The sequence below is a fragment of the Apus apus genome, chromosome 5 (genome assembly GCF_020740795.1).
Source record: "Apus apus isolate bApuApu2 chromosome 5, bApuApu2.pri.cur, whole genome shotgun sequence".
Taxonomy (NCBI): Eukaryota; Metazoa; Chordata; class Aves; order Apodiformes; family Apodidae; genus Apus; species Apus apus.
This window is the reverse complement of record NC_067286.1, coordinates 63,675,255-63,699,023: the sequence shown is the minus strand read 5'-3', so window position 1 is coordinate 63,699,023 and position 23,769 is coordinate 63,675,255. Positions and strand designations below refer to the sequence as shown.

General features: G+C 55.5%; 1 protein-coding gene across 10 annotated transcripts in view; it reads right to left on the bottom strand.

The window, feature by feature from the left end:
• Positions 1–23,092, bottom strand: part of NIN (ninein) — a 67,039-nt gene extending 43,947 nt beyond the window's left edge. For 8 of the 10 annotated variants that reach the window (XM_051621123.1, XM_051621125.1, XM_051621126.1 and 5 more), the window contains exons 1-4: positions 19,776–19,793; positions 17,037–17,240; positions 10,485–10,566; positions 2,187–2,359 (exon numbers count right to left, since the gene is read on the bottom strand). In XM_051621123.1, coding sequence (XP_051477083.1) covers positions 2,187–2,359; positions 10,485–10,566; positions 17,037–17,219 — 438 coding nt within the window. In that variant the 5' untranslated portion in view covers positions 17,220–17,240; positions 19,776–19,793. Of the gene's footprint in view, positions 1–2,186; positions 2,360–10,484; positions 10,567–17,036; positions 17,241–19,775; positions 19,794–23,025 lie in introns of those variants that run through there. The other 2 variants (XM_051621124.1, XM_051621129.1) reach the window with 2 other exon arrangements.
• Positions 23,093–23,769: the final 677 nt, after the last annotated feature.

The window sequence follows — 23,769 nt, the reverse complement described above, 5'->3', positions numbered from 1 at the left end:
AGGGGCAGGAATCCTCTCAGACAGAGCCTGAGCCCTTTTAATTGGCATCAGTTGAAAGCAAGCACCAATTAAGCCACCCTGCCCCAGTTCTCAGGCCAGCTGGGCTGGAGGCAGGCTTGGGGAGCAGAGGCAGCAGCGTGTTTATACAGACAGCTGGGCAAAGTCTGGTAGTTGTGCCAAGAAGTCAACTTGTCAGGAGTCTCCAATGCCACCCAGCCCCAGGACCACTAATGCTTCCAAGCATTTCTACATGTACTGAGAGGATCTTCTTTTAGAGACAAGACAGCAAAGCTCATCAAGATGAAAAGTGGGGATTTCACAAGTTTATCCCAGTTTTTGCTCAAGCTGTGAGAGCATCAACCATCCCATCCATCCCAAAAGGTGAAACACCTCCAGGAGATGGATGCAGCCAGCAGGGAGCACAGCGTGGTGAGGTAACAGTGGAGCTAATTGCCTGACCCTCTTAATAACCTGGTCTTTTACACCCCTTTGACATTGAAAACAGAGGAGCAAGATTAGAGTGGCCTCTTCTATCCAGGGCATGGCTTTCCTGGGGATTGTGGGCAGATTAACATTGATTTCAAGGTCAGAGCAGCCCATGTGGCCAGCACCAGGAGATGAATGAGCAATCCCATGGTGGTGAGCAAAGGTTACCCAGAACAGGGTGAAGAACCTGGCTCTGGTGGATATGTTCTCCTTCAAGGTTCTTTTTCTTTGTTTTCAAGCTCAGCTGCATAGGAGTAACCCTGGGAACTGGGAATTTTTGCCTTGCTTCCCCCTTGGGCATCCCCTCATCTCTAGGAAAGCACCAGTGAAGCCAGGAGACAGGGGAGTGGAGAAAGCAGCAGCATTTCTCCTTCCCACTGGAAAGCTCCCACCCCACACTCCTGAATTGACAATGCTTGGCAAACTGGGGCAGCCTGGAACCAGCCCAGCTCCAGGGAAGTGCTGCTGTGGCCACATGCTAGTGCACACCACCAAACCCAACCCTTCTTCAATTTTGTCTTTTCTCTTCTGGAGACAGAAGAGGAGATTCTGGGCACAAGCACAAAGTGAGCCACTGATTTTGATCACAAGACCAGGGGTTAAAAAGACCTTAGATTTTTGAGCAAGCACGTGTGGAGCACTGGGCTTCCAAGAGCTGTGCAGCTCCTGGGACATCCAGCCTTTTCCTTTGGTGCTGGAGCACACAAGCTGGGAGGACACAGAGAACTGACCAGAGAAGCTGGTGGCTCTGAATTTAGGACATGGTCCCATGGTCCTGGGACAGCTACTCTGCAGCTCACCACCCCTCTTCCCCACATCCCGGAGCCAGGGATGGGTCTTTGTGTGTGAGCTAATGGATGAGGATGTGCTCCTTCTGCTCGCTCAGCTCCCAGCCCACACCTCGTTAGCCAGGGAGGCATCGTTACAGCCCTCACTTAATTGCTGCCCAGCTCAGCCTCCAGGAGCCCAGCAGCACTGCCCCCCGACACAGCCCCCTCAGCCAGGATCCTCCCGCTTCCCTCAGCAGCCTAGGAAGGCTGGGAATTCACTGGGAATTCGGGGCTGGAGCCAGGCAGGTGCTTCCTGGCATGGCTGATCCCTGGGGACAGGCAAGGAGGGCAACCATCGCCTTTGCTGGGATGTCCCCAAGGTCACCCAGACCCTCTTGGGATGGTGTGGGGGGGCAGTGAGATGATGAGGGTCCAGAGAAGGGCCACGGAGATGATCCCAGGGCTGGAGCAGCTCTGCTCTGGAGACAGGCTGGGAGAGTTGGGGTGTTCAGCCTGGAGAAGAGGAGACTCCAGGGAGACCTTAGAGCACCTTCCAGTGCCTGAAGGGGCTCCAGGAAAGCTGGGGAGGGACTTGGGACAAGGGCAGGGAGGGAGAGGACAAGGGGTGATGGTTTTAAACAGAGAGGGGAGATTTAGGTGAGATACTAGGAAGAAACTCTTCACTCTAAGGGTGGTGAGGAACTGGAATGGGTTGCCCAGGGAGGTTGTTGATGCCCCATCCCTGGAGGTTTTTCAGGCCAGGTTGGACAAGGTTTTGTGCAGCCTGGTCTAGTGGTTCCCTGCTCATGGCAGGGGGGTTGGAGCTTGATGGTCTTTCGGGTCCCTTCCAACCTGAATGATTCTATGACTTTAGGCTGGGGGCAGTGAGAGGTATGGGGTACAGCCCACCCCAGCACCCGGCCTGCTCACCTGCTGGCAGCCACTGGAGGGACAGGTGTGTGTGGGGCAGGTGTCCTCGCCCAGCGGCTCGATGACGGTCACCTCGGCAAAGTCCTCCTCTGACGCCTGGAACTCGGGCAGGGAGCGCCGGCCGTAGCGTTTCCCCCCCTTGATGTACTTGGGCTGTGCTTCTGGGGAGCAATCTGTGAAATTCCAGCACAGAGCGCATCAGTGAGGTGATGTTTTTCTTTGTTTTCCAGCTCCTGGGTGACAGGACACAGGACTGGGGTGGCTGCAGCATTTCAAGCACCAAATTGCCACCACCGTTCCCCCCTGGGCAGCCACCAGTGGCTGCTCCTTTTTACTGCCCTGATGGGTTGGAATGGGTCCTGCTCTCAAAAAACCCCAAACCAACGCTGGTGCAGAATCATAGAGATGGAGTCATCAGGATTGGAAGGCACCTCTTGAGACCACCTAGTCCAACCCCCCTGCCAGAGCAGAATCACCTAGGGCAGGTCACACAGGAACACATCCAGACAGGTCTTGCAAGACTCCAGAGAAGGAGACTCCACAACCTCTCTGGGCAGCCTGTCCCAGGGGAAAAAGGGGAAGTGGAATCAAGGCTCCATCTTCCTCACCCTTCCCCAATTCCCAGATCAAGTTAGCTCCATTAACAAGAAGCAAGGAAAAAAGCCTTCCCAGCCCCAGATGAAAAGTCAATTAGGTCTCTCCTCCTCATGCTAATCTTCATTACCAGCGCTGGGCAGGTTTAATTAGGGACAGCATTGCACTTAGGCAGCTCAAGTCTCCAGATTACACAGACACCTGGGCGACCACTGCAGCTTCCAGTGGACTGGAACCACAGGTCGACTAAAAGTGTGACAACAACTGGACAAGTGGAAAAAAAACCAAAACAGCCAAGTTTGGAGAACATCTCTCCCAGGGCCTCAACGAGCAGCTGATCTGGGCAACAACAGGGGCAGGTCCCAGCTTGTGCTGTGCAACTAATGCCAACTGCAAGATCTAAATAACCCTTTGGAGTCATCCTCTAATTACAGGGGTCTCTGCGGCTCTGCTCGCATTCCCCGGCTCCAGCTTCCCGCAGCAACCTCCTGCCTTTGGGGACTGAATTATCCAGGAACACTCACAGACAGGGGATCAAAACACAAAATAAATAAGCACGTTTTTGGGCTATTTTCAGCGAAGAGTCCCGCGACGTCTGGAGCAGGGGGCAAATGAAACACAGGACCAAATTAACCAGGGATTCAATTAGGGAAAGGCTCTCTGCCGTGCTTTGTCTCAGTCTTTGCTAACCTTACCCATCAAACCCCCCCCCCCCCCCCCAGGACTTGATCATCTTTATCTTCTGCCACTGAGGCAGTAGCAAGAGCAGCAGCTTTTTAAAATTTTATTTGCAGAGTGCTCTGGCACAAAATAAATGCAAGAGTGCAATACTAATAAGGCAGGGGGAAGCTGTTCAATCATTGACAAACAGTACACAGAAAGCAGCGGGTCTCTAACCCTCCCCCCTTTGCCCAAATGCCTCCTTGGATAATATTCCTTTAGATATGAAAGAAGGCTTCAAGCTTGTTAGAGGAAAAAATATTCTGCAACTTAGCTATGCAATGAATTATAAAATACACAAGACTAGGAGCCCTTTGATTCCTCCAGCCTCACGCTCCAGCCCTCCATATTGCAGCTCTAGGGAACAAACCCGGCGCCCGTGTTTGAACAAGGCCATTTTAACAAGATTTGCTGCAGCTGGGACTCCCACATGAAAGTTGTGTGATGAAGTGTGCCGATAGAAAAATCGCAGGGAGACAGGCTGATTAAGTAAGAGCCCCAGAACAAAAGCAAACCTTATCACTCCTATTAAAGCCTGCCCGGTGGTGAACAATCTCCATCCAGCAGCTCTCTCTGAAATGCTAATATTTGTGGCTACTCATTCACCCATTATTTCTCTCCCTGCCATCTCCCCCCTGCCCTTGCAGAAGAGGGTTGGGGGGGCTTTGGGTGTTGTTGAGAAATAATTCTCCCTCCTCTAAGCCAGAAACACACCTCTGTGCCCATCTGTCTTTGGAAAGATGGAGGGAGGAAGAAAGAATCCATAATTTAGCAATAATGAAGCTATGGCTTCATTTCCTTCTGGATTTCCCAGTGCTCAGAAGAATCCTGTTTCCACCCACCCCTGACAGAGAGTTTAACGACTGCTGCAGCTGAAAAACTCCAGCTGCCCATGGAAACACCAGAGGCTTCATGCTGTGCCACCCTGCCAGTGCTTGAGGAGCACACCGGGAACGGGAGCATCTCCTGGCTTCTGTGATTTAAGCATCTGGAGGCTGGTGGCTGATTTCCCTCTCTCCTCTTTGGTCTGAGCACCTGCACGTGGCTTGTTTTGCCTTTGCAGCTAAAGAGTTGTGAACCCAGAGAAGATTCCCCAGGAGGGAAAGGTGATCCCTCATGGCTTCAGAGGAGCAGAAAGGTTGCTCCTGCCGTGCAAAGCTGAACCAGGCTGTGCCTGGGCCCAGCTTCCAAGGGGAGCCATCCCCCACTGCCTGCTCAGCCACCCTGACATCCCCTTTCCAGAGCCAAGGTGCTTTCACTGACACTGGGTTTCAGCTCTTCCCCTGCAAATCTCCATGCACCTTCAAGTCATTCAGGGTGAAGAACAAAGCCTCTTGTTATGGGGCCACGGGCACCGCACCAGCATAAGGGACCTCATCCTGCATCAGCAGCCAGTGCCCTTGATGCTCCCACCATCCCCATATTTATAGAATCATAGAATCATTCAGGTTGGAAGGGACCCTAAAGATCATCAAGCTCCAACCCCTCTGCCATGAGCAGGGAACGACTAGACCAGGTTGCACAAAACCTCATCCAACCTGGCCTGAAAAACCTCCAGTATGGGGCATCAACAACCTCCCTGGGCAACCCAGTCCAGTTCCTCACCACCCTTAGAGTGAAGAGTTTCTTCCTAGTATCTCACCTAAATCTCCCCTCTCTCAGTTTAAAAACATCATCCCTTGTCCTAACACTATCTTCTCTGATGAAGAGTCCCTCCCCAGCTTTCCTGGAGCCCCTTTCAACTACTGGAAGGTGCTCTAAGGTCTCTGTGGAGCCTTCTCTTCTCTGGGCTGCACAGCCATAAATAAAGAAAAATGTAAGGAAAGCTGAGCACACGTGCCAACAAAAAAAAGAGCAACTCATGGTCCCCAAATGCAGAAAGTTCCTTGATGAGCTGAACAGTTTCTCATTTCCAACCAAAGCTGATTGGGAAGGATGGAAAGAGCTGTTCAAGCCACACGTGCTGTTAAAGACTCATAAGGAAACCAGAGGGATGTCAAAAACTCAACACTTCCAGTGAGGCAGATGGACATGAGACAGTCCCCTGGGCTATTTCTTCCAAATAATGTCAAATATATCCTGTATTGAACAGGGAGGGGAGGCTGCACTCGCTGCAGCCTGGCCTCTGGTATCCACCACCTTCCACAACCAGCAGCAAGGCAAGATGCTGCTTCTCAGAGACCCTGGCTATTGTGCAGCTGGCAAGCTGACAAGGAAGGGGAGGGAGAAGAGGAAAAGAAAATAGGTCGACCCCTCCCCCTGCTGCCTACAGCCCTCGGCAACCCACAGGCTTAGTAAAACACACACTCTGGAGCTGGCACCTAATTAGACACTGGGGTCTTGATCTGCCCCCTTGAATTGCCCCTGGGCTGGGGGGGATGGAGCAGAAGCTGCCAAGAGAGCGAGCCCCTTGCCTTCCTGCCCCTCTGCCTGGGGGGGTTCTGGCCCCCTAAGTGTCCCCTGAAAAAAAACAACAAAAAACCAACACAAAACAACCACCAACCATAGCCCCAAATCTGCATCTCAGAAGAAACCCCCTGGTCTCAGCACCGCAGACAGGAGCCAGGGCTCCCCCAGCTCACTCCTCCCTCCCCGTCCATCTCGGCAGCCACACGTCTCCACGGTTAGAGATTTACACTTGATTTTCTGCCTTTCTGAGCTAGATAAGTCATTTCAAAACCCTGCTCTGCCTTCAGACTCTGGCGACGAGGAGGAGGAGGAGGAGGAGGGGGTGGGAGGGCTCCCCTTGATGGGGAGCAGCATTTTCCTGGACCCAGCATCAAAGCCACCAAGCGCAGACAAAAGGGGGTTTAGAGGAGGACCCCTCGCCCTGCCAGCCTGGTGTTCAGAGGCAACATTCATTTCTTTGCTGCTTAAGATGTGGCAGGGAAGGGATCCTCTTCCTGGCAGCAGTCAGCACATCGGGGCTTGGAGCTGCTAAATCCTAATCCCCCGAGACACCAGGTACTGTCTAAACTCCTCCTCGCCCGTTTCATGCTTCAGGCTCAGCAACCGAGGTGGAAAGGAAGGGCAGCAGGGTCATGGTGACCCAAACCCAAGGCATTTCAGCCCAGGGGTGTTGCCTCTGCCTAAATCACCTGTCATAGAATCACAGCGTCATTCAGGTTGGAAGGGACCCTAAAGATCACCAAGCTCCACCCCCCTGCCATGAGCTGGGAACCACTAGACCAGGCTGCACAAAACCTCATCCAATCTGGCCTTAAAACCCTCCAGGGATGGGGCATCAACAGCCTCCCTGGGCAACCCATTCCACTTCCTCACCACCCTTAGAGTGAAGAGTTTCTTCCTAATATCTCACTGAAATCTCCCCTCTCTCAGTTTAAAACCATCACCCCTTGTCCTGTCACTATCTTCTCTGATGAAGAGCCCCTCCCCAGCTTTCCTGTAGGCAAATGTCCCAATGGTGGCACTGTCCCCACCCAGGTCTGCTTGCAGAGCCAGAGCTCTACAGCCTTCCCCCACCACAGGGACTCCTGCAAGGGCATCATCCTCACCAGCTCCTCCTTGGGAGGGTAACTCTGTGTGCTGGGAATCAAAAAAAACAAAACCCAACAGCCCGTCGTGACCATACACAGAATCATTCGGGTTGGAAAAGACCTCCAAGATTATCAAGTCCAACCATCAACCCAACCCCACCATGCCCACCAAACCATGTCTTGAAGAGCTATGTCCACATGTTTTTTAAATGCCTCCAGGGATGGTGACCCCACCACTGCCCCAGGCAGCCTGTCTGAATGTCTGACCACTCTTTCAGTAAAGAATTTTTTCATCAAGCTCCTCTTTAATTTGCCCTGGCTGCTCCTGTAATCCTGTGCTCCACCCAGTAATCCCTCCCTGTCCAAGCTTCCAACAGACAGAGCTGACTTTTTATTTGTCATAATGGGGGAAAAAAAAAGCCTCATTATTTTTTCCCCCTAAACACCCACATAACTGATTTTTTTTCTCCTGTCCCTCCCCTTAAATCCATGTTCTTGCCCCCAGACACCCCCTCGCTGCTACAGTGACCCATGGCCCAAGAGCACTGATGGCAGCAGCACCCAGCCCAGGTCCCACAAGGCCCCCAGCAGCTGTGGGCTCAGCCCCTGGCCCCAGCATCTCTCCAGAGCACCAAACCCTGGTAGTTTGGGCTAGGATTTCTACACACCCCCCCCTTTTTGTCAGTCAGCTCCCCAAAGACCCAAGGTGCTGCTGAGGGTGACACGTCTCCCCAGCAGTCCCACTCCTCCACACCTGCGTGCAGGAGCTAAAATGAACCATTATTTTAAGAGACATTCCTGCTTTTCCTGGAGTCTCCCCTGTTTCTTTGCCCACCACTTCCCAGCAGAGCTGGGGTTTGCCCAACTGGCTGATGCTCAGGTTGGCAATTGGGTCTGTGTCCCCACACCAGTGTCCTGGAGGCGACAGAGCTGATGACAGTGGCACTGGGAGCTCTGCCTGCCCTGGTTTTCAGGGCTGCTTCCCAGGCAAAATGCCCACATCCCATCAGGACCATCCTCCCTGCCAGACTTTTTAGCTTCCTTGCCAAGAAAACAATGAATTAATATATTAATCAGCTTCTCTACAAGCCCGAGTGCCTCTCCCACCTGCTGCTCCCCCCCCTCCCCAGAACGGGGAAACCCCCATCAGCCACTTCTGCAGGAACTACTTTTGCATCCCACGGCAGTTTTGGTTCCTCGTTCCCAGCCTGTGGGTCCTGCTGTGTCCCCAGGGGCTGCTCTGTCACCTGTGGGGACAGCATTGCCATGTCCCCTTGGCCATGAAGCACCAGCTGCCTGGGGGCTGCAGGGGAGCAGCTGGTTGGGAGAGCAAAGCCCTCCAGCTGCTGGCAGACCCAAGGGACCTTCCCACCCCTCAGGTCACCAGGTAAAACCACAGCGTGGAGCCACATGCAGGTCCTCTCAGGATCATCTCTCCAGATGCAGCAAACAGCTTTAAAACCTCTGCACTTCCCCCCCCCCCACCCCCAAATTAAATTTTCATTTAAATGATACGATTTAGAGCTCTTAACTCAATTTTCTCCAAGCCCGGGGCAGGCTGCACCACCAGCATTTCCACAGTCACTGACAAGTTTGACACCAACAGCACAAAGCAGCTTGTTCACCAAATCTCGAGTTTGATCTAAATTAAAAGCAGCAAAGACTTTGGCATTAACCGACCTGTCAAAACACATTAAAATTAAATGCCTCCCAGGCCTGCCCGGTGCAGCCTCCCTGCCTGCACCTCCTGCCCTTTGATTACCTGCTCTGCAAACCCCAGCCAACAAAACATGTCCCCAGGGAGGGCTCTCCAGCTCCAGTGCAGCCTCTTGCAGGCTGCATTTGTAATTTCCCCGGAGATAACCCCAAATTTACCCCTTCCTCGAAGACTGATTTGTATTTAAATGGAGCTGGAGCTTCTCAGCCATATGATTCCCCCATAAATGCTGAGTGTTGGATTAGTTCTGGTTCATTGGGGCTGCCTCCTGCTCTGTGCCAGCTCTGGGGGGCTGGAAGGGATGGCAGCAGATCCGACCCCTTGCCAGGCACTGGTGAGGCTCCCCCCTCACTCCTGAACACCCATGGTCCTGCACGGGGAATTGCATTAAGGAATGGCAAGGGCAGGAGCTGCCATCACCCATCTCCCTCTAAACACTCAAGAGCTTGGGAAACGAGGGGTGGAAAAAACAAATCCATCAGTTGCATCTCTTGGGCCCTTTGGAGCCAGTTTGAGGGGGAAGGTTGTTGTTTTGCTGACTGCTGGGGGATGCTCCAGCTGAGAGTGATGCTCCAGGAGAGGAAACCTGGTGTTTCCCCTCTCCACCCCCCCTTGCTAAGCTGTTTTCTCCTGCAGGGCTTTTGCACTTGGGCTGCTCCCAAGGCAGGATTAGGGATTTACATACAGGTGTGAGCCCCCAGCCTCCCTCTCCAGCTGGAACTGCACCCTGGGCCCCACAGCCTCCCCAGTGCTCCCAGCATCACCAGCCCCTTGTGCACTGGCAGAGGGGGGCACACCGAGGCTTACTTCCTCCTGAGGGTCTAACCAGCCATATTTTAAAGGAGAGAACAGGACAGTGAGGACTTGCAGCACCCACCACTTTCTCTGACCAGCCCCAACCTGGTTTGTCAGAGGGTTCATCTTGTCCTGAAGCACCTTTGGGGCAGACTGAGTGTTCTGTGGGAGAAACAGACAGACCAGAGAAGCCTCCTACAGGACTGAGATCACCCTGATCATCTCAGACACCAGGGAAATAGAAGGGACTTTTAAAATAAAATCCAGCAATAGACAGGAGGGGTATATCTCTGTCTCCAAGCAGCAGCAGCTCTTGCAGAGAGCTTCCCCCTGAAAACCTTCACAAAAAGACACATCCAAAGCCAGCAGAGGGTTTCAGTGAGGCACTGCTGGCCCCCCCAGTGCTGCTGCTGGCTCAGCCCTGAGCAGAACCTGCCCTGAGGCAGAGCTCAAACCCTCCTGCCAGGCTGGGGCTTCTGCCCTGGGGTCCCACCACCTCAGGGCCTGGCTCCTGGCCAGCCCTGAAGCACTGGAGAGGAGGACAAGGAGGGGGGAAAAAAAGCAGCAGCATTAAAGCAGCCATTTGATTGCCTGCCTGTAACTATCCACTGCAGCTGGAAAAAGCTCCTCAAGCATCCCTGGCCACCAGAAGCATTGTGAGATAGAGAGAGCTCAGCTCAATTAGCAGCCATGGGACTTCTCAAGCATCTGAAGTGGTGGTAGCTGTCTACAGGCAGACATCACGTGCCCCTCTGGGCATTCAGATCATGGTAATGGGATATAAATATCTAATAGCTCTGAAAATGCTTTGGAACAAGGTTCCACAAGACCTGAACTCTCCCTTCTCCCTGCGTCTAGGCATCCAAGCAGAAGAGCTTATATCTCAGCACTCAAAAAGCAATTTCTCCTCTGTGAGAGCCACCTAAATCTGCTTTGCCAAAGAAAAGGAGCTGTTTTAGAAAATTTAGTATGTACCTGTTTCTTGGAAGTGCTCTTCATTTGAGAGGGTTCTGGATAGGATGAGGATAAGTGCTTCTTTGAATTGGTCAAAATGGACCTGTGGAAAAAAACAAGGAAGACAGGAAGAAATCAACTGGTGCAGATAATGGAATAGCAGGCCAATAATCCCTCGGGAAGATGGGCAGTAATGCAAATCCCTCAGAACACCAGGCTGAACTGAGAGCACATCTGTGCCTGCCCAGACCTCAGCAAGGGGCAGCAATGAACCTCAGCTCGCTCAGTTTTGGGAGCTGGAGAAATAACAGTGAGCAACACGAAGACACAGCCAGTGTCTATGAAGGTGTGACAGAGTGACTGTTATCACAGCAACCCAAAGCCACAGCTTCAGTGCCAGTAGTTGGGTTTTTCCACCAAGCCAAGAAGCTGAAGTTACACGTCCTGAGGACCAGGAGCCTTTCCATCACTTGAGATGACCTGGCCAGGGTCAGTGGCTCCTAATATGAGACACCAATCCTGACCAGTGATGAAATCCTGGGTTGCAGAAATGCTCCACTGCCCTAATTAAGCTTCAGAAAACACGTTCCAAAGCAGATGACAAAGTTGCACCCTTTCCAGGGCAGCCCTGCCCCAGATCCTGCCCCGCTGCAGCTCCACGAGGACTGGAAATACCAGGTCCGGAGCATGGCTGTGGGAAAAACTAGGAGGGATCACCCTACCACTGGGTTGTTTGGGGTGCTTTGTTTTGGTTTGGGTTGTGTTTTTTTCCCTTTTTCCATCTGTGTCTTCCTGGAAAGCTTCCTGCCTCACTGCCAGGGCCAGTTGTGAAGGGGCTGGAGCATCCTCCGCGGCCGCGCCAGGGAATGTCAGCAATTCCAGCCGCGGGGGACGGAAACCCGGAGACAGCTGGGGAAGCTATTTGACATGGGTCAGTGGGGAGGCAGAGCTGGCTGCCGTGGTTGCTTTTAGCTAAATAAAGTCTTGAGAGGATTTTTAGCATTGAACAAGAGACTCTGTATTTAAAGAACCCACCGAGGTTGCTCCTGCTGGCAGGTCCGGCTGCCGCGAATCCGGCAGGAGACACAGTCAGAGGGGATTTTAACACCTTGGAAGGAGGGACAAGCAGCAAAGCTCATGTCTGAAGTTCACCAGCTTGTTTTTGGGGCCAAACCAGCCCAAAAAAAGAGCAGCGTGCTCCTCAGCAGGCTGGGGACAACAGTGAAGCTGGGGGGGGGGGAGGCTCAGCCACAGACCCGTGGCACAGGGGCCAGCCCTGCTCCCCAGCTCGGGGGGTACAAATCACCTCTGTGGTTTTAAACACAGGCTCCCCCAGTAATTAAACAGTTAGAAATGTGCTCAGCAAAGAAACTTGTCAGGGACGCCCTCATCTGAATACTAATTGCTGCCATTCACTTCCCAGGGCTGGTGTACTTCAAAAGGAACAGTTTACAGAGATAGGAGAATTTGCCTGATTTAAAAAAGGCTTGACATTTAGACTAAATGAGGATGAATAAAAGATGAGGGTGTTCGAATAACAGGTTCTCCCCCTGTGGGATCTTCTTGGTGACAACAGCCACGGGGACAGACAGAGCCAGTCCCTCAGACAGGTGCTGGGGATGGGTTTGGATGGGAGGGACTTCACAGCAGCAAGAAAATGAAATAAAAAAATCACTTTGCATCACTTGTGCAAACACAGGCAGAGTAAAACCACCCAGGCAGGTGCAGAGAGCACCCCTAACATCACCCCTGCTGTCTCAGCCTAACGAGCCCCACAACTTGTGTTTGCCAAGAAGCACCGAGTTAGGGGAGGGAGGAAGGAAGGGGGGGGCCCAGCCCTTGGCTGCAGCTGCACAAGGGACAGATGGCTCCATCCAGCAGGGAGGCCACAGAGGGATTTCACCATGACCACCACAGCCAGAGGAGCCCACAGAAGGTGAGGCTGTGGGGCAGGAGGTGGCCATCCTCCAGCCCCCCCCACTCCCCCCTAACAGGGCTGAAAATGCAAATCAGCAGCAGAGAGACAGGACAGGGGGGCCCACAACTCCTTCTAAGCAGCAGCACCCAACTCTGCAGATGGAGCCCAAGCTGGTGGAGGGGGGATATTTTTCTTGAGGAAAACCTCCAGCCCATCCTAACACCAGATAACCAGGAAAAACAGTATCTGCTTGCAAGTGCACATTTGACCTTGGATGCTGCATCTGTACACAAGAGCACTTAGATAAATGCAACTGTTAAAAAGGGAGCTGTGCTTAAAGTATGTGCCTGCAGAACAGCTGAACCACAAGCACCATCTCATCTTTTAAAGTAATTCTTTGCCACTTTGCCCAGCAACACCCTCACTCCATCCACCTCGCCCAGGGTGCAGGAAAGGAGGGATGTGCACCCCCAGGAGGTGCAGAGCAGGCAATGCCCACATCACCCCACATGCCTCTGCTCAGTCTCTACTTGCCTCCAAGCACCAGTGTGCCGTGATGAAGAGTCCCATTCCTGCCTGGAAAGCTCATGCCAAGGAGGCTGCAGGATCCCTGCCAGTGCAAGGGGCACTTTCAGGGATATGACAGCCCATGTGGACAGGCACAAGTCTGCAGCAAGAGCCTTTGGTTTTTGCTTAGAGAATATTCCCAGCAAAAGGATGGGCCTGGACAGCCCTGGGGAGGAGAGCACTCAGGCAGCAGTGTCACACAAAGCACCATCTGCTTCTGGAGAGCAGCCTCAGACACTCAAGGCAACCCAAAAACTTTGCACATGCAAGGCAGAAAGCATTCAGCAGCAAAACAGCATGGGGGCATTTAATGTTTGATGCTCAGTTTAATGTGCTCAGCCGAATTTGGGGTACTCTGGAAGCATCAGCTTGTGCATCTGCTCATGGGGACCTCGAACAATAACTTGAGGGTTGATCCAAACCAGCCTAAACCCAGAGGAGTTTGGGAGGCAATGTGTTTGTGCCCACCCAGAGGGCATGGATCAGGGACAGGACACATGTCCCTGTGCACCAACAGTGAGACCAGGGCTCTGCACAGCACTGAGGACATGTCAGTTCCCTGGTGAGGAGCATTTTCCCCAAACAAGCACATCAGAAGCAAACAAGACTAATATGGCACATAGACATGGGAAGCCCAACCCAGCTTCCCCACAGTCACCAGGGACCAACCAAGCTGCTGAGCAACCCCAGCACCTTTGAGAAATCTTGACTCCCACTTAAAAGCAAGTTTCCTATGAAGCCTTGAGTTATTTGCACTAGAAAGAGAACGCGCATGTGCCAAGCTACCTGCTGCTCTCTGTCCCTGCAATGCAAAGCAGCAGCCTCCAACCCTGGTCTCTCTGGGCCAAGGCAGCATCCATGGTTCCTTCCAGCTCCCTGTCCTTGATCTCTGAGAAGAGTCCTTTTCCCAGAGTCCTGTCCCTGCTTGCAAACTCCTTCCAGCAGCAGCCAGATGGTTGCAGAGGGAAGTGTCAGGTGGGGAAGCCATCAGAACAGGGCAGCCTTGCAACCAAGTTCCCTGCCTGGCACACCAAAAGCCACCGTGCACAAAGGGGAGCAGAGTCCCCACAGGCACAGAGGGAAGGTTTGGCAAGAGGTGACCAAAGGGAGCTGAGGAGTGAAACCCCACGCTGCAGTGTCCTTGCTGCAGGATTGCTAATGCTGGGTGAAACCTGAACTCCCTGTCCCTGCCTGAGGACAGCAGCAGAGGACAGTCCTTGGGCAGGGGCCAGAGGTGCCTGACTTGCCCTGTCCCTGTGAAGCACGGAACATCAGTCACCACTGCAGCCAGCAGGGCTGCTGCCACGCTGTCCCCGAGAGGGGTAATTAAACGTCCCCACAGAGGCCAAGAGGAGACAGGACAGGCTTGCCTGCACCCATCCCCTCGGTCTTGCAGCCAAGTGCGACAGGGCCCAAGAAAACAGCCTTCCTGAGGAATCCCAGGAATTGCTGTGAGCGCGGCCTCTGCAGCCACGGCGTGAGGAAGGCGGCTCTGGGATGGTCTGCGAGCCAGGGCTGGATGGACACACTCCCACCCGACCCTGGAGGGACCTGCTAATCCCCCAAAGCACCCCACGGCCAGGGGGGTGATGCAACGTGCACAGCTCCTCCCCAGGATGCTGGCTCAGCTCCCACTCCAACCCAGCACCCCCAGCAACCCCCATCCATCCCTGCAGCAGAGCCCCCGGCACAAAAGCCAGCACGTGGCCCTGCTGAGTCGCCCCTCAGGAGACAAAAAACCATCATCCCCCTTCTCTCCCCCCTCCCCGCTGCCCTCCCATAAAACCCAGCCCCTGGAAGTGTGGGCAAACAAAGGCTGCTCCACCTCCCAGAGAGACCATCTGCAGCCAGGAGCCGGCAGGGCAGGTGCAAGAAGCCTGTGCTGGGGGAGCAACGTGTTTGCTGCTGCTCTCCCGAGGTGCTGCCTAGGAAACCCAGGGGACTGGATGCTACCAAAGCAGGCTCAGGCTCAGGCATGACCCTGCTAACGAGCAGGGACACCAGGGAGGCACCAAGGAAAGGCTGGAGACAAAGATGATTCTGACATTAAAATTGCAGGTTGGAAGTGAGAACCGTCCCTGAAGACAAAGAGGGAGAATGAAATAAAAATGCTCCTCTGGATGGCTTGTGCCCCAGGATGGGGATGGAGCTCCTGGCTGGAGCAGTGACCCAGCACTCAGAGGCTTTAGCAGGAGCTTTTGGGTGCCCTTGGGCTGAGCGTGTACTGCACTGCACTTTTCAGTCACTCTGAGCAGGCTACAGGGATCATAGAATCCCAAACTGGTTTCGGTTGGGAGGGACCTTCAAGACCATCTAGTCCCACCCCCCTGCATGGGCAGGGACACCTCCCACTAGACCAGGTTGCTCCAAGCCCTAGATGTCTATAGAACGGCTCTTCCTTTCCCTCCATCCCACCACCCCCTGAGCAGCAGAGCCAGGTAACAGCATCTGAGCAGGGGAAGCTCCAGACAGCCAAACAGCACCGAGTCTCTGCTGCTCCAGCAAACGCCCCTCTGCAACCCCACAGGTCAGAAACCTCCATCTGGATCCATCCATGCTCCAGTCAGAGGAGCTACAGCCCCAGGGCAGGCAAGGAAGAGGAGGCTGTGTTTGTTAAAGGAATGATTTTGTTGCAGGAAAGCTGCAGTTGGAGAGGAAGCAGGAGTCGGGAGGGCTGCTGAGCTCGTGTCTCTGAAGCAGCCAGGCTGCCCTACCCTGCAGCTTCTGATTGTAATGAGCAGTGATGGGATTTCAGGGTGATTTTGAGGGAAGCGCCTGATGCAATCTGAGCAGTGTGCTGAGAAGGAGGCAACACAGGAGGCCCAAGGACATCCACGCTGAACATGAAGGTCCCCAAGGGCGAGCAGCCTCTGCTCAACACCCTGGCACTTCACTCTGTAGAGCTACAACCACAACTGAACAACAGCCTTGGAAAGCACAGTGAGCTCACCAGCCACAGGCTAGCAGGACACCGCAGCCCTGCAGAAGAAAGGAGCCATTTGTCCCCAAAAACCTGTCCTAGGTGGGCCTGGGATAACCTCATCTGTGTGTGAACACCAACACCAGGTAACACAGACAAAAGCAGCTCAGGCAGCAGCTGCTGCACTTGGGCAATATTCTCTACCTTAGAGGAACGTGCATGACTCCATGTGGCACCACGGGCTTCACTACAGCTTAAGCCAGGGTCAGTCACAGGCTCCAGCCCTGGCTTTGGGTCACCATCGCATCCCAAGCACCTGGGGAGCTGGCAGGGGGAGATGATCCAGGGCAGAGGCAGCTGGAGCTTGGGACCCAGCACTTGGTCTGGCCTTGGACACTGGGACAACCCTCCCTGAGCCAGTACAATGCCACGACATGAGGCTGAGTGTAAAGTGGTGGTTTCTGCAAGCATCAGGCTGCCTCCAGGCAGAGGAGACACCAGCAAGCACCTTCCTTCCCTGTTACTGCTCTCAGAGGCCACCCTGTGCCCACGCTGCTGAACACAGCAGCAGACCTTGCAAATCCCTCAGCTTCAGAGCCTCAGGGACATTGCACACTCACAAAGGTGAAGCTGATCCCAGGGCTGGAGCAGCTCTGCTCTGGAGATGGACTGGGAGAGTTTGGGTGTTCAGCCTGGAGAAGAGAAGGCTCCAGGGAGACCTTAGAGCACCTTCCAGTGCCTGAAGGGGCTCCAGGAAAGCTGGGGAGGGGCTTGGGACAAGGGCAGGGAGGGATGGGATGAGGGGGAATGTTTTCAAGGTGGAATAGAGGAGATTGAGTTGAGATCTGAGGAGGAAATTCTTTGCTGTGAGGGGGGTGAGACCCTGGCCCAGGCTGCCCAGGGAAGCTGTGGCTGCCCCATCCCTGGCAGGTTGGATGGGGCTTGGAGCAGCCTGGGCTGCTGGGAGGTGTCCCTGCCCATGCAGGGGGTTGGAAATGGATGATCTTGAAGGTCCCTTCCCACCCAAACCAGTCTGAGGTTCTATGAAATTACAGACATTCTGCCTCTTTCCATCACCCTCCCAGACACCCAGGAGCAGCTGCCCAGCACTGCCTTGCTCCCAAGCCCCAGACCATCCCAACACACCCCGCCAACACCCCAGCCTTACCCTGCCTAGGAGGTTGCCTTGGAGCAGGGTCTGCTGGAGCGCCGGGGCCACCTCCTCCAGGTGCAGCATGTGGCAGAGGTCAGTGAGCTCCTCCTGCCCCAGGGACCCCGTGCCCGTGCTGTCAAAGCTGTCGAAGAGCTCCTTGAGGCGGGCTTCATACTGGTCCTGCTCAGCTTCATCCATCCCATAGCCTGCCACGCAAACCTGCGGGGAGAGATGGGGCTGCTGAGCAACAGCTGCTGCACCACGGTCTGCAGAGGGGAGAACCCAAGGGCGGGTACCAGGACAGCCCACCAGCCCATTTGCTGCAGGTTTTTATCCACATGAAGTGAACCTGGAGCTCTTCCACCCTCCCCTCCAGCCTCTTCCATCCCACTGCACGAAGCCAGAAGTCGCACAACAGAAAGAACAGTTGGGGTGGGGGGGTGGGTAGAAAACAACCTGTGGAGCCAAATTCTCAGGGTGGGGACAGCCTAGGTGGCTGGGACAGCCCCAGGTGGCATGTTCCTACCTGCCACCTCACCCTGTCTCCATGAGCAGCTCGTTTGGCTCAGCTGGAGCAGCTGAGGTGCCGCAGGGGAAAAATTGTTCCCTTGAGCTCCACTGGTTCCCAGGTGTTGCAGGTGATGCTTTTCTGGCCTCAGTGAGAAGATAAACAACAATCCCAGCAGCAACAGCTCACTGGTGGCAGGGAGCAAAGTGTGAGGCTCTGCCTTGTGGTGGGGAGGGCAGGAAGTACCAACACCCCGGGCCAGCCAGCCACCATGTACACAAAACACATCCACATGACAAACATGCTCCTTTTTACACTGGCTGGGGTGCAGGGAGCCCCAACACCCCATCAACATCTCTGCTGTTCTCCACCACCCCAGCAAAGAGCCACACAGTGCCCTGGGGGGGGAACATGTCCCCCCTGGGTCACTGCCCAGTCCCGTGGCACACACTGCCCTGCTCTCCTCCAGGTAATTCAGGTCAAACCCTGCCTGAAGGCAGAGAAGGGTTTGAGAGGGGACACTGCTGGGCTGGCAGCAAACCCCAGAGCAGACACACCAGCAACACAACAGGTCTCCAGCAAACAAAGCCCAGTTGGGTTCCCCACCGCTCACCCAAGGGCTTTGTCCTCCTGGTCAACAAGTTTTTATCTCAGCACAACCCAGAGCATCGCAGCCCCAGGAACTGTTTTGGGAGGGAAATTCCCTGTCCCAGATGAAGGGTTCCTCTGGCTCCCATTCACCCAGCCTGGCTGCAGGGCTCCCTGCTGGCTCAGGGCAGCAGTAACCAACAATGGGACACAGCCTTGGGGTACATGGCCACCACAGGGGACATGCCATCACCTTGGGGGACACAAAAGGCACCACAGCAGTTAGCACATGGGCCAGGGCACAGGGACTGGCAGTGGGCACTGCAGGGACCTGGCACCCCAAAGACACAACCCCAGGATACTTAGCCAGCCTCAGGCCATTGCCCAAGCACCAATCAGGTCTTGTGTGAATTTTATTTTGCCCATGCTGCTGCAGGTTGTATCAGCCAAATTTCCCAAAGGACGGTCCTATCTGAACCCCCTCACCATCCAGCTCTGCTATGGAGCAGCCACCTCCCTCCTTCATCTCAGCATCACAGGGTTCCTGCAGCCACTGCCACTGCTGATGCCTGAGGATCACTCTGATCTTCAAGAGCATCGTGAACCACCACATCAGCTCACCCAAGCACCCCATAGCAAAGGGACAATCTGAAAACCCTGTCCCACCAACATGGCTGGAAACTGGGAATTCTCCAGGGCAGACACCAGGACAGCAGCACCATCAGACCTCCACAGAGCACAGCCCCATCCCCACATGGCTCTGCCCTCGGTGTCCCCTGGTTCCCTCCCCAGAAGCCTCTTGAGCTGCTTTAGCAAATCACCCAGGGAGGTGCTGCAGGGAGGAGCAAGGGTGCAGACACATTTGCCTTCAACCTGTATCACAGAGGAGGAGCCAGCACCCAAAAACTCAGGTGCCTCCAGGCAGAAGGAAGGCAGCAAACTAGTTTACTGGTTCTCACAATGACAACCCCATTTCCCACCTGCATCCACGGTCCAGCACACATAGGGCTCAATACCAGCTGCTGTGGGCTACCAGTGTTGGGAGAGCCCTGGCCATGCACCCCAGTAGCCCCAAAACTCACATCCAAGGCTGCAACAGTGACTCTGACCCCGGAGCTTCCCAGGCATTTCTGAACCTCTTCAGGGTCAGCCACCCCCTGCCTCCTCAGAGACCTCTCCAGCATTTGACCCTACTTGTACACTACCAGAACCAGTTCCCCCAGTTAGACAGGGCAGATGGCTAAATGCCACCCTGCCACCGCGTCCTCAAGCACCCAGAATACAGGACTCACCCTGTCTCGGTGCCAGACCAGCAGGAGCCCCAAAAACCTTACCCTGGATGAGTCCAGGCTGAGGGAGGAGGCACTGGGGAGCCCATAAAACCAGCAAGAAAAACACAACGCCCAAAGGACAAGAGCTCCAGGTGCACAGTCCCTGCCTGGGGCCAGACCTGCCCCTACAGCCCAGGGGAGTTTCTGGTGAGGACACAGTGGCTGCCACAGCCTTGCACGTCCCCACGGCGAGGGACGCTCAGAGCTCGCGGGGTGCGAGCGACCCAGCCACCCCTCTGCAGCCCGGGGAGGGGGTTTCATGCTTTCCAGCATAGAAAGCATCCCAAATCGAGAGAGAGAGAGGGGGGGGCAAGACTCCTCACCTACCTGCAGCCAGTCACCCTCGGCCAGCCGCCAGCAGCCCCGCGATCCCGCACGCATCCCGCACAACCTCCATCTTAGGAAGCTGGCTCCGGCAGGCAGCCGGCTGCGCAAGGTGACCCAAGATGCCTACTCCTGCCTGAATTATTCAGCAGCTCTTCCAGAAGGGAAGGGGGGAAAAAAATAACCAACCAACCAACAAACCCGAGAGAGAAACCACCCAGCCCTCCTACCTGCCGAGCTGCCTTGGCATCACCCAGCAGTCAAAATAATGAGGTCAGTGGCATCAGAGCCCGTCAGTGCAGAGACACCCGCACGCCGGAGCTGCCTGGTGGGGATGGGAGACCGGCAGCAGAGAAAAGGCAAAGAGGGGCTGGGGGAGCACAAGAGGCACACAAAGCCCGAATTAAACCCCAGCCTTTCATCTCTGCTCCAGATGGGCCAGCAGCTGAGATGCAGGAGGGCGGCCCGGAGCAGACAGGATAATAGGGGTGGGTGGGCGGCAGCTGAGCGGGGGGCTCCCCGGGCCCCTGTGAGGAGGAGAGGGGCTGTTTTCCCCACAGAGGACATTACTTGGTGCAGATTTATAGCTGCCCTTCCGTGGGGTGTTAAGTGGCCCAAAGTGACCAGCTGGAGCAGGCAGCGCAGGAAGGTGCAGGTTTAGAAGAACTACTTGGAATCAATCACGTTCTTCTCCTCTTCTCCCTTTAACGAGTCCCGGGAAGCAAAGTGCTCGGGGATGATGAGAAGAGGAAGTTTTCACCGGCTTTTCTTTCCTGCCTTTAAATCCACCCCCTCCTGAGAGCCAGATAACCTTCTCAGTGCACAATGCAGAGGCCTGATACGACTAAATTCTCAGCTAAATTTAACTCAAACAATATAGGCTTAAATGGTAATTACTGCTTCGCATATTAAGTGCCTGGGATCAATATCAGCCTCCAAGCTTTAGCCTCAAGCTAAGGAAGGACACAGGCTGCCTGGTCAATCAATAGCACCATCAAGCAAAAAAACCAAGGCAATTAGCACAACACCCTTGTTTTTTTGTGTGTGCAAAACGCTATTAATGCAAACAGCACAAGGTGGAGGTTTCAGAGATGCTTTGCCCATGGGCTGCATCACCACCCACCCCTCTCAAGGGCCATGGGCCACCTGAGCAAGTCACCTCTTTCAAGGGACAGTGAGGAAAACGCTGCTTTTGCTGCTACTCTTGATTACCTCAACTCAAACAAGGGCCTGATAATTAGTGCCCAGCAAGGTGGCATCACGTGGCCACCTCCAAAACACAAGCACCAGCTCCCCCAGGATATAACTGTTTGACATCATCCACGCTGTGCCCACAAGCAAGGCCATAGTTAAGAGCAACTTGTCCTTCCCTTTGTGCTTGGGACAACTGGTACTATGTGAAACCATCTGGCAAAACCCACCAGGACCCCAGGTTTTAATGTGAGGGTTTATGATGAGATGGCCCAGCAGCCACTGAAACCAAACCCTTGAGCTCTTGCCAGAAAGCCAGAGCTGGGGTTGTCTCAACTAACTCATTATTTCCTTCCCCTAATGAACCATCTCATCCACCCCAGCTGTGGTTAAGCAGCTGGATTCACTGTGTGCACCCCCAAGCCCCCACACCACTGCCTGTCTCAGGCAACTTCTGAGCTCAGCCCACCCCCAAGCCCCCTCTTGGGGAGCAGCAGCTCCACAAAGGATCGTGCCAAGAAACCAAAGGAAAGGAGGAAAGCCTAGAAGGACAATGAAGCACCCAAATATCAGTAAATCACTTTTCAGCATGCTCGGCTCTTCAAGGGTCACCAGCAAAGTCAGCTTTACAGCTGGCAGTTCCTCCTCCCCATTGAGCAGCGTCATAATTTTTGCAGCCCGGAGCTGGCTGCTTTGCACCTCAATGCCACCGCTCCCCGTGCTCCCCAAAAACCAACCAAACCCTCCACAAGTTGCAGAAAAAAAGGGGAAGGAAACAAAAACAAAACAAAAAAAAAAAAAAGGAGGGGATTCTGTTAACCAACCTCCACTCCAGAGCAGGAGAGCGATGGCATATAAAGCACTATAAATTTATGTAAAGAGCTTCAAAAGAGGAGCAGGGTTTTGAATATTCACGCCACCCCGGTATTTGCATTGTAATGGGGCCTTTCAGTGAGCAGCCTTCCCCTCAATAAGGAAAAACAAAGCGCCCATCTGGTTGGGTTTTGCAAACGGGGCTGGAGCTGCACAGCCACAACTCGGGGAGCCCTGGGCGCGATAAAGCTCGAGGTAGAGGCACAAAGCTGATTATTTCGGGAGTAAACAAAGCGCGCCGGGAGGGAAGGGATGGGGTGATTCCTGCCGAGCTCAGCCTGGCTCTGACAAACCCGGGCTGCGCCGGGTGCCAGGGGGAACGCCGGGCACCCCCCAGCCCCGTTCCGGTGAGCAGACGGGAAAGACGGGCAGGATAAACCCACCCAGACACCAACCGCCCCCCACCCGGGCAGTGGATTTGGGTTCTCTCGGCTTCGGTTCCATCCTTACCCGGCTACAGCAGAGGTGACGGGCCCGGGGCTGTCACCAGACAGCAGATGCCGTCTGCCGCCTTGGTGACAGCAAAGGCTTCGCCAATGACACAACAACTGCTGTGACCAATTCCTCCAGCCACAGCTCGCTGCTTCCTCAACTCAGCTCGGGGAAAACCGGCCCAGAACCCGCTCTCCACCCCCAGAGTTTCGGGGTGTTTGGAGCATCTCCCCAAGGACGGAACGGGGATGCAGGACGGGGCGTCCTTGGCAGGAGGGCGAACAGCACCTGGTGCCACTCGCCCGGCTGGACCAGTGCCGCCAGCGCGAAGGTCACGGCGGGGGCTTTCACGCGGGTCCCCCGCACTCAGGCACCCCTCCCGCGCCCACCCACGCCTCAAACATCCTTCCCCCCCCTCCCCCCGCACCCTAAGAGACCCCGTCCCCACCCTCCCGTTCCCGCAGCACCCCTTTCCCCTAGCACCCCTCCACCTCCGCAGCACCCCCTCCCGTTCCCCACGCACCCACCTCGCCGGCTGCGCCCCTTCCCCGCCGCCCCCGGCCCACTGCCCCGCACACGCGGCTGAACCGCGCCGGGAAGGGGCGGGCTGGGCCCCGGCACCGCCCGCGGAGGAGGGACCGGAGGCGGCCAGGAGGTGCCCCCCCCTACCCCCCTCTCTCCGCCTCGGTGTCCCGGTAACCCCCCGACTCGCTCGCCCACCCGCCCGCCGTGCCCCGCTCCCCCCTGCCGGGCTCACCGGCGCGGCTGCCGGTGCCTCCGGGCGCGGCGGAGCGGAGCGGGTGCGGGTCCGGGAAAGGCAGCGGGTCCGGGGGAGGCGCCGCGTTCAAATGTCGCCGCGTTTATTGGGCCAGGGCTCGGGGGCGGCCCCGGTGAGGCGGGAGGCGGCCCTGGGGCGGGGGCGACCGGCGGCCTTTGTGCGGTGGGGCCCCGCTGGCACCGCCCGGGACCGCCCCCCGCCCGGCTGCGGCGGCGGCCCCAGGCACGGGGGGACAGATGCCGGGGGGTCCAGCGGGCTGTCCCCCAGCCCCGATGGCACCACCGTGGTCCCTGCTGTCCTGCAACCAGGATGGCATCACCCCAGCTCCTCACCTTCCTGTCCCCCCAACTGGCATCACCTCGGTTCCCACCATCCCGCACCCCCGGGTAGCATCACCCTGGCTCCCTGCTGTCCTGCACCCTGGGGGTCAGTACCCCCCTGGTCTCCATGTGTCACCATGATGTGAGGGTTATGCTATACGTTGCCCCCCAAGCCCCTCCACCCACCCCAGCTCTACCCACCAACCTGCCTGTGCCCCCCACTTGCTTTGGGGGGGGCTACAACCAGGGACGACCCCCTTTCCCACGACCCATGCCACGCTGGGGTTGCAGGCTGCTGACGCAGCGACCACGGGCACCAGCAACACCCAAACCCCCACTTAAACCTCGTCAGCCCTCATTTAGAGGCTGGAGCTCAGCGCCAGCGAGCCAGGCAGTCCCCAGG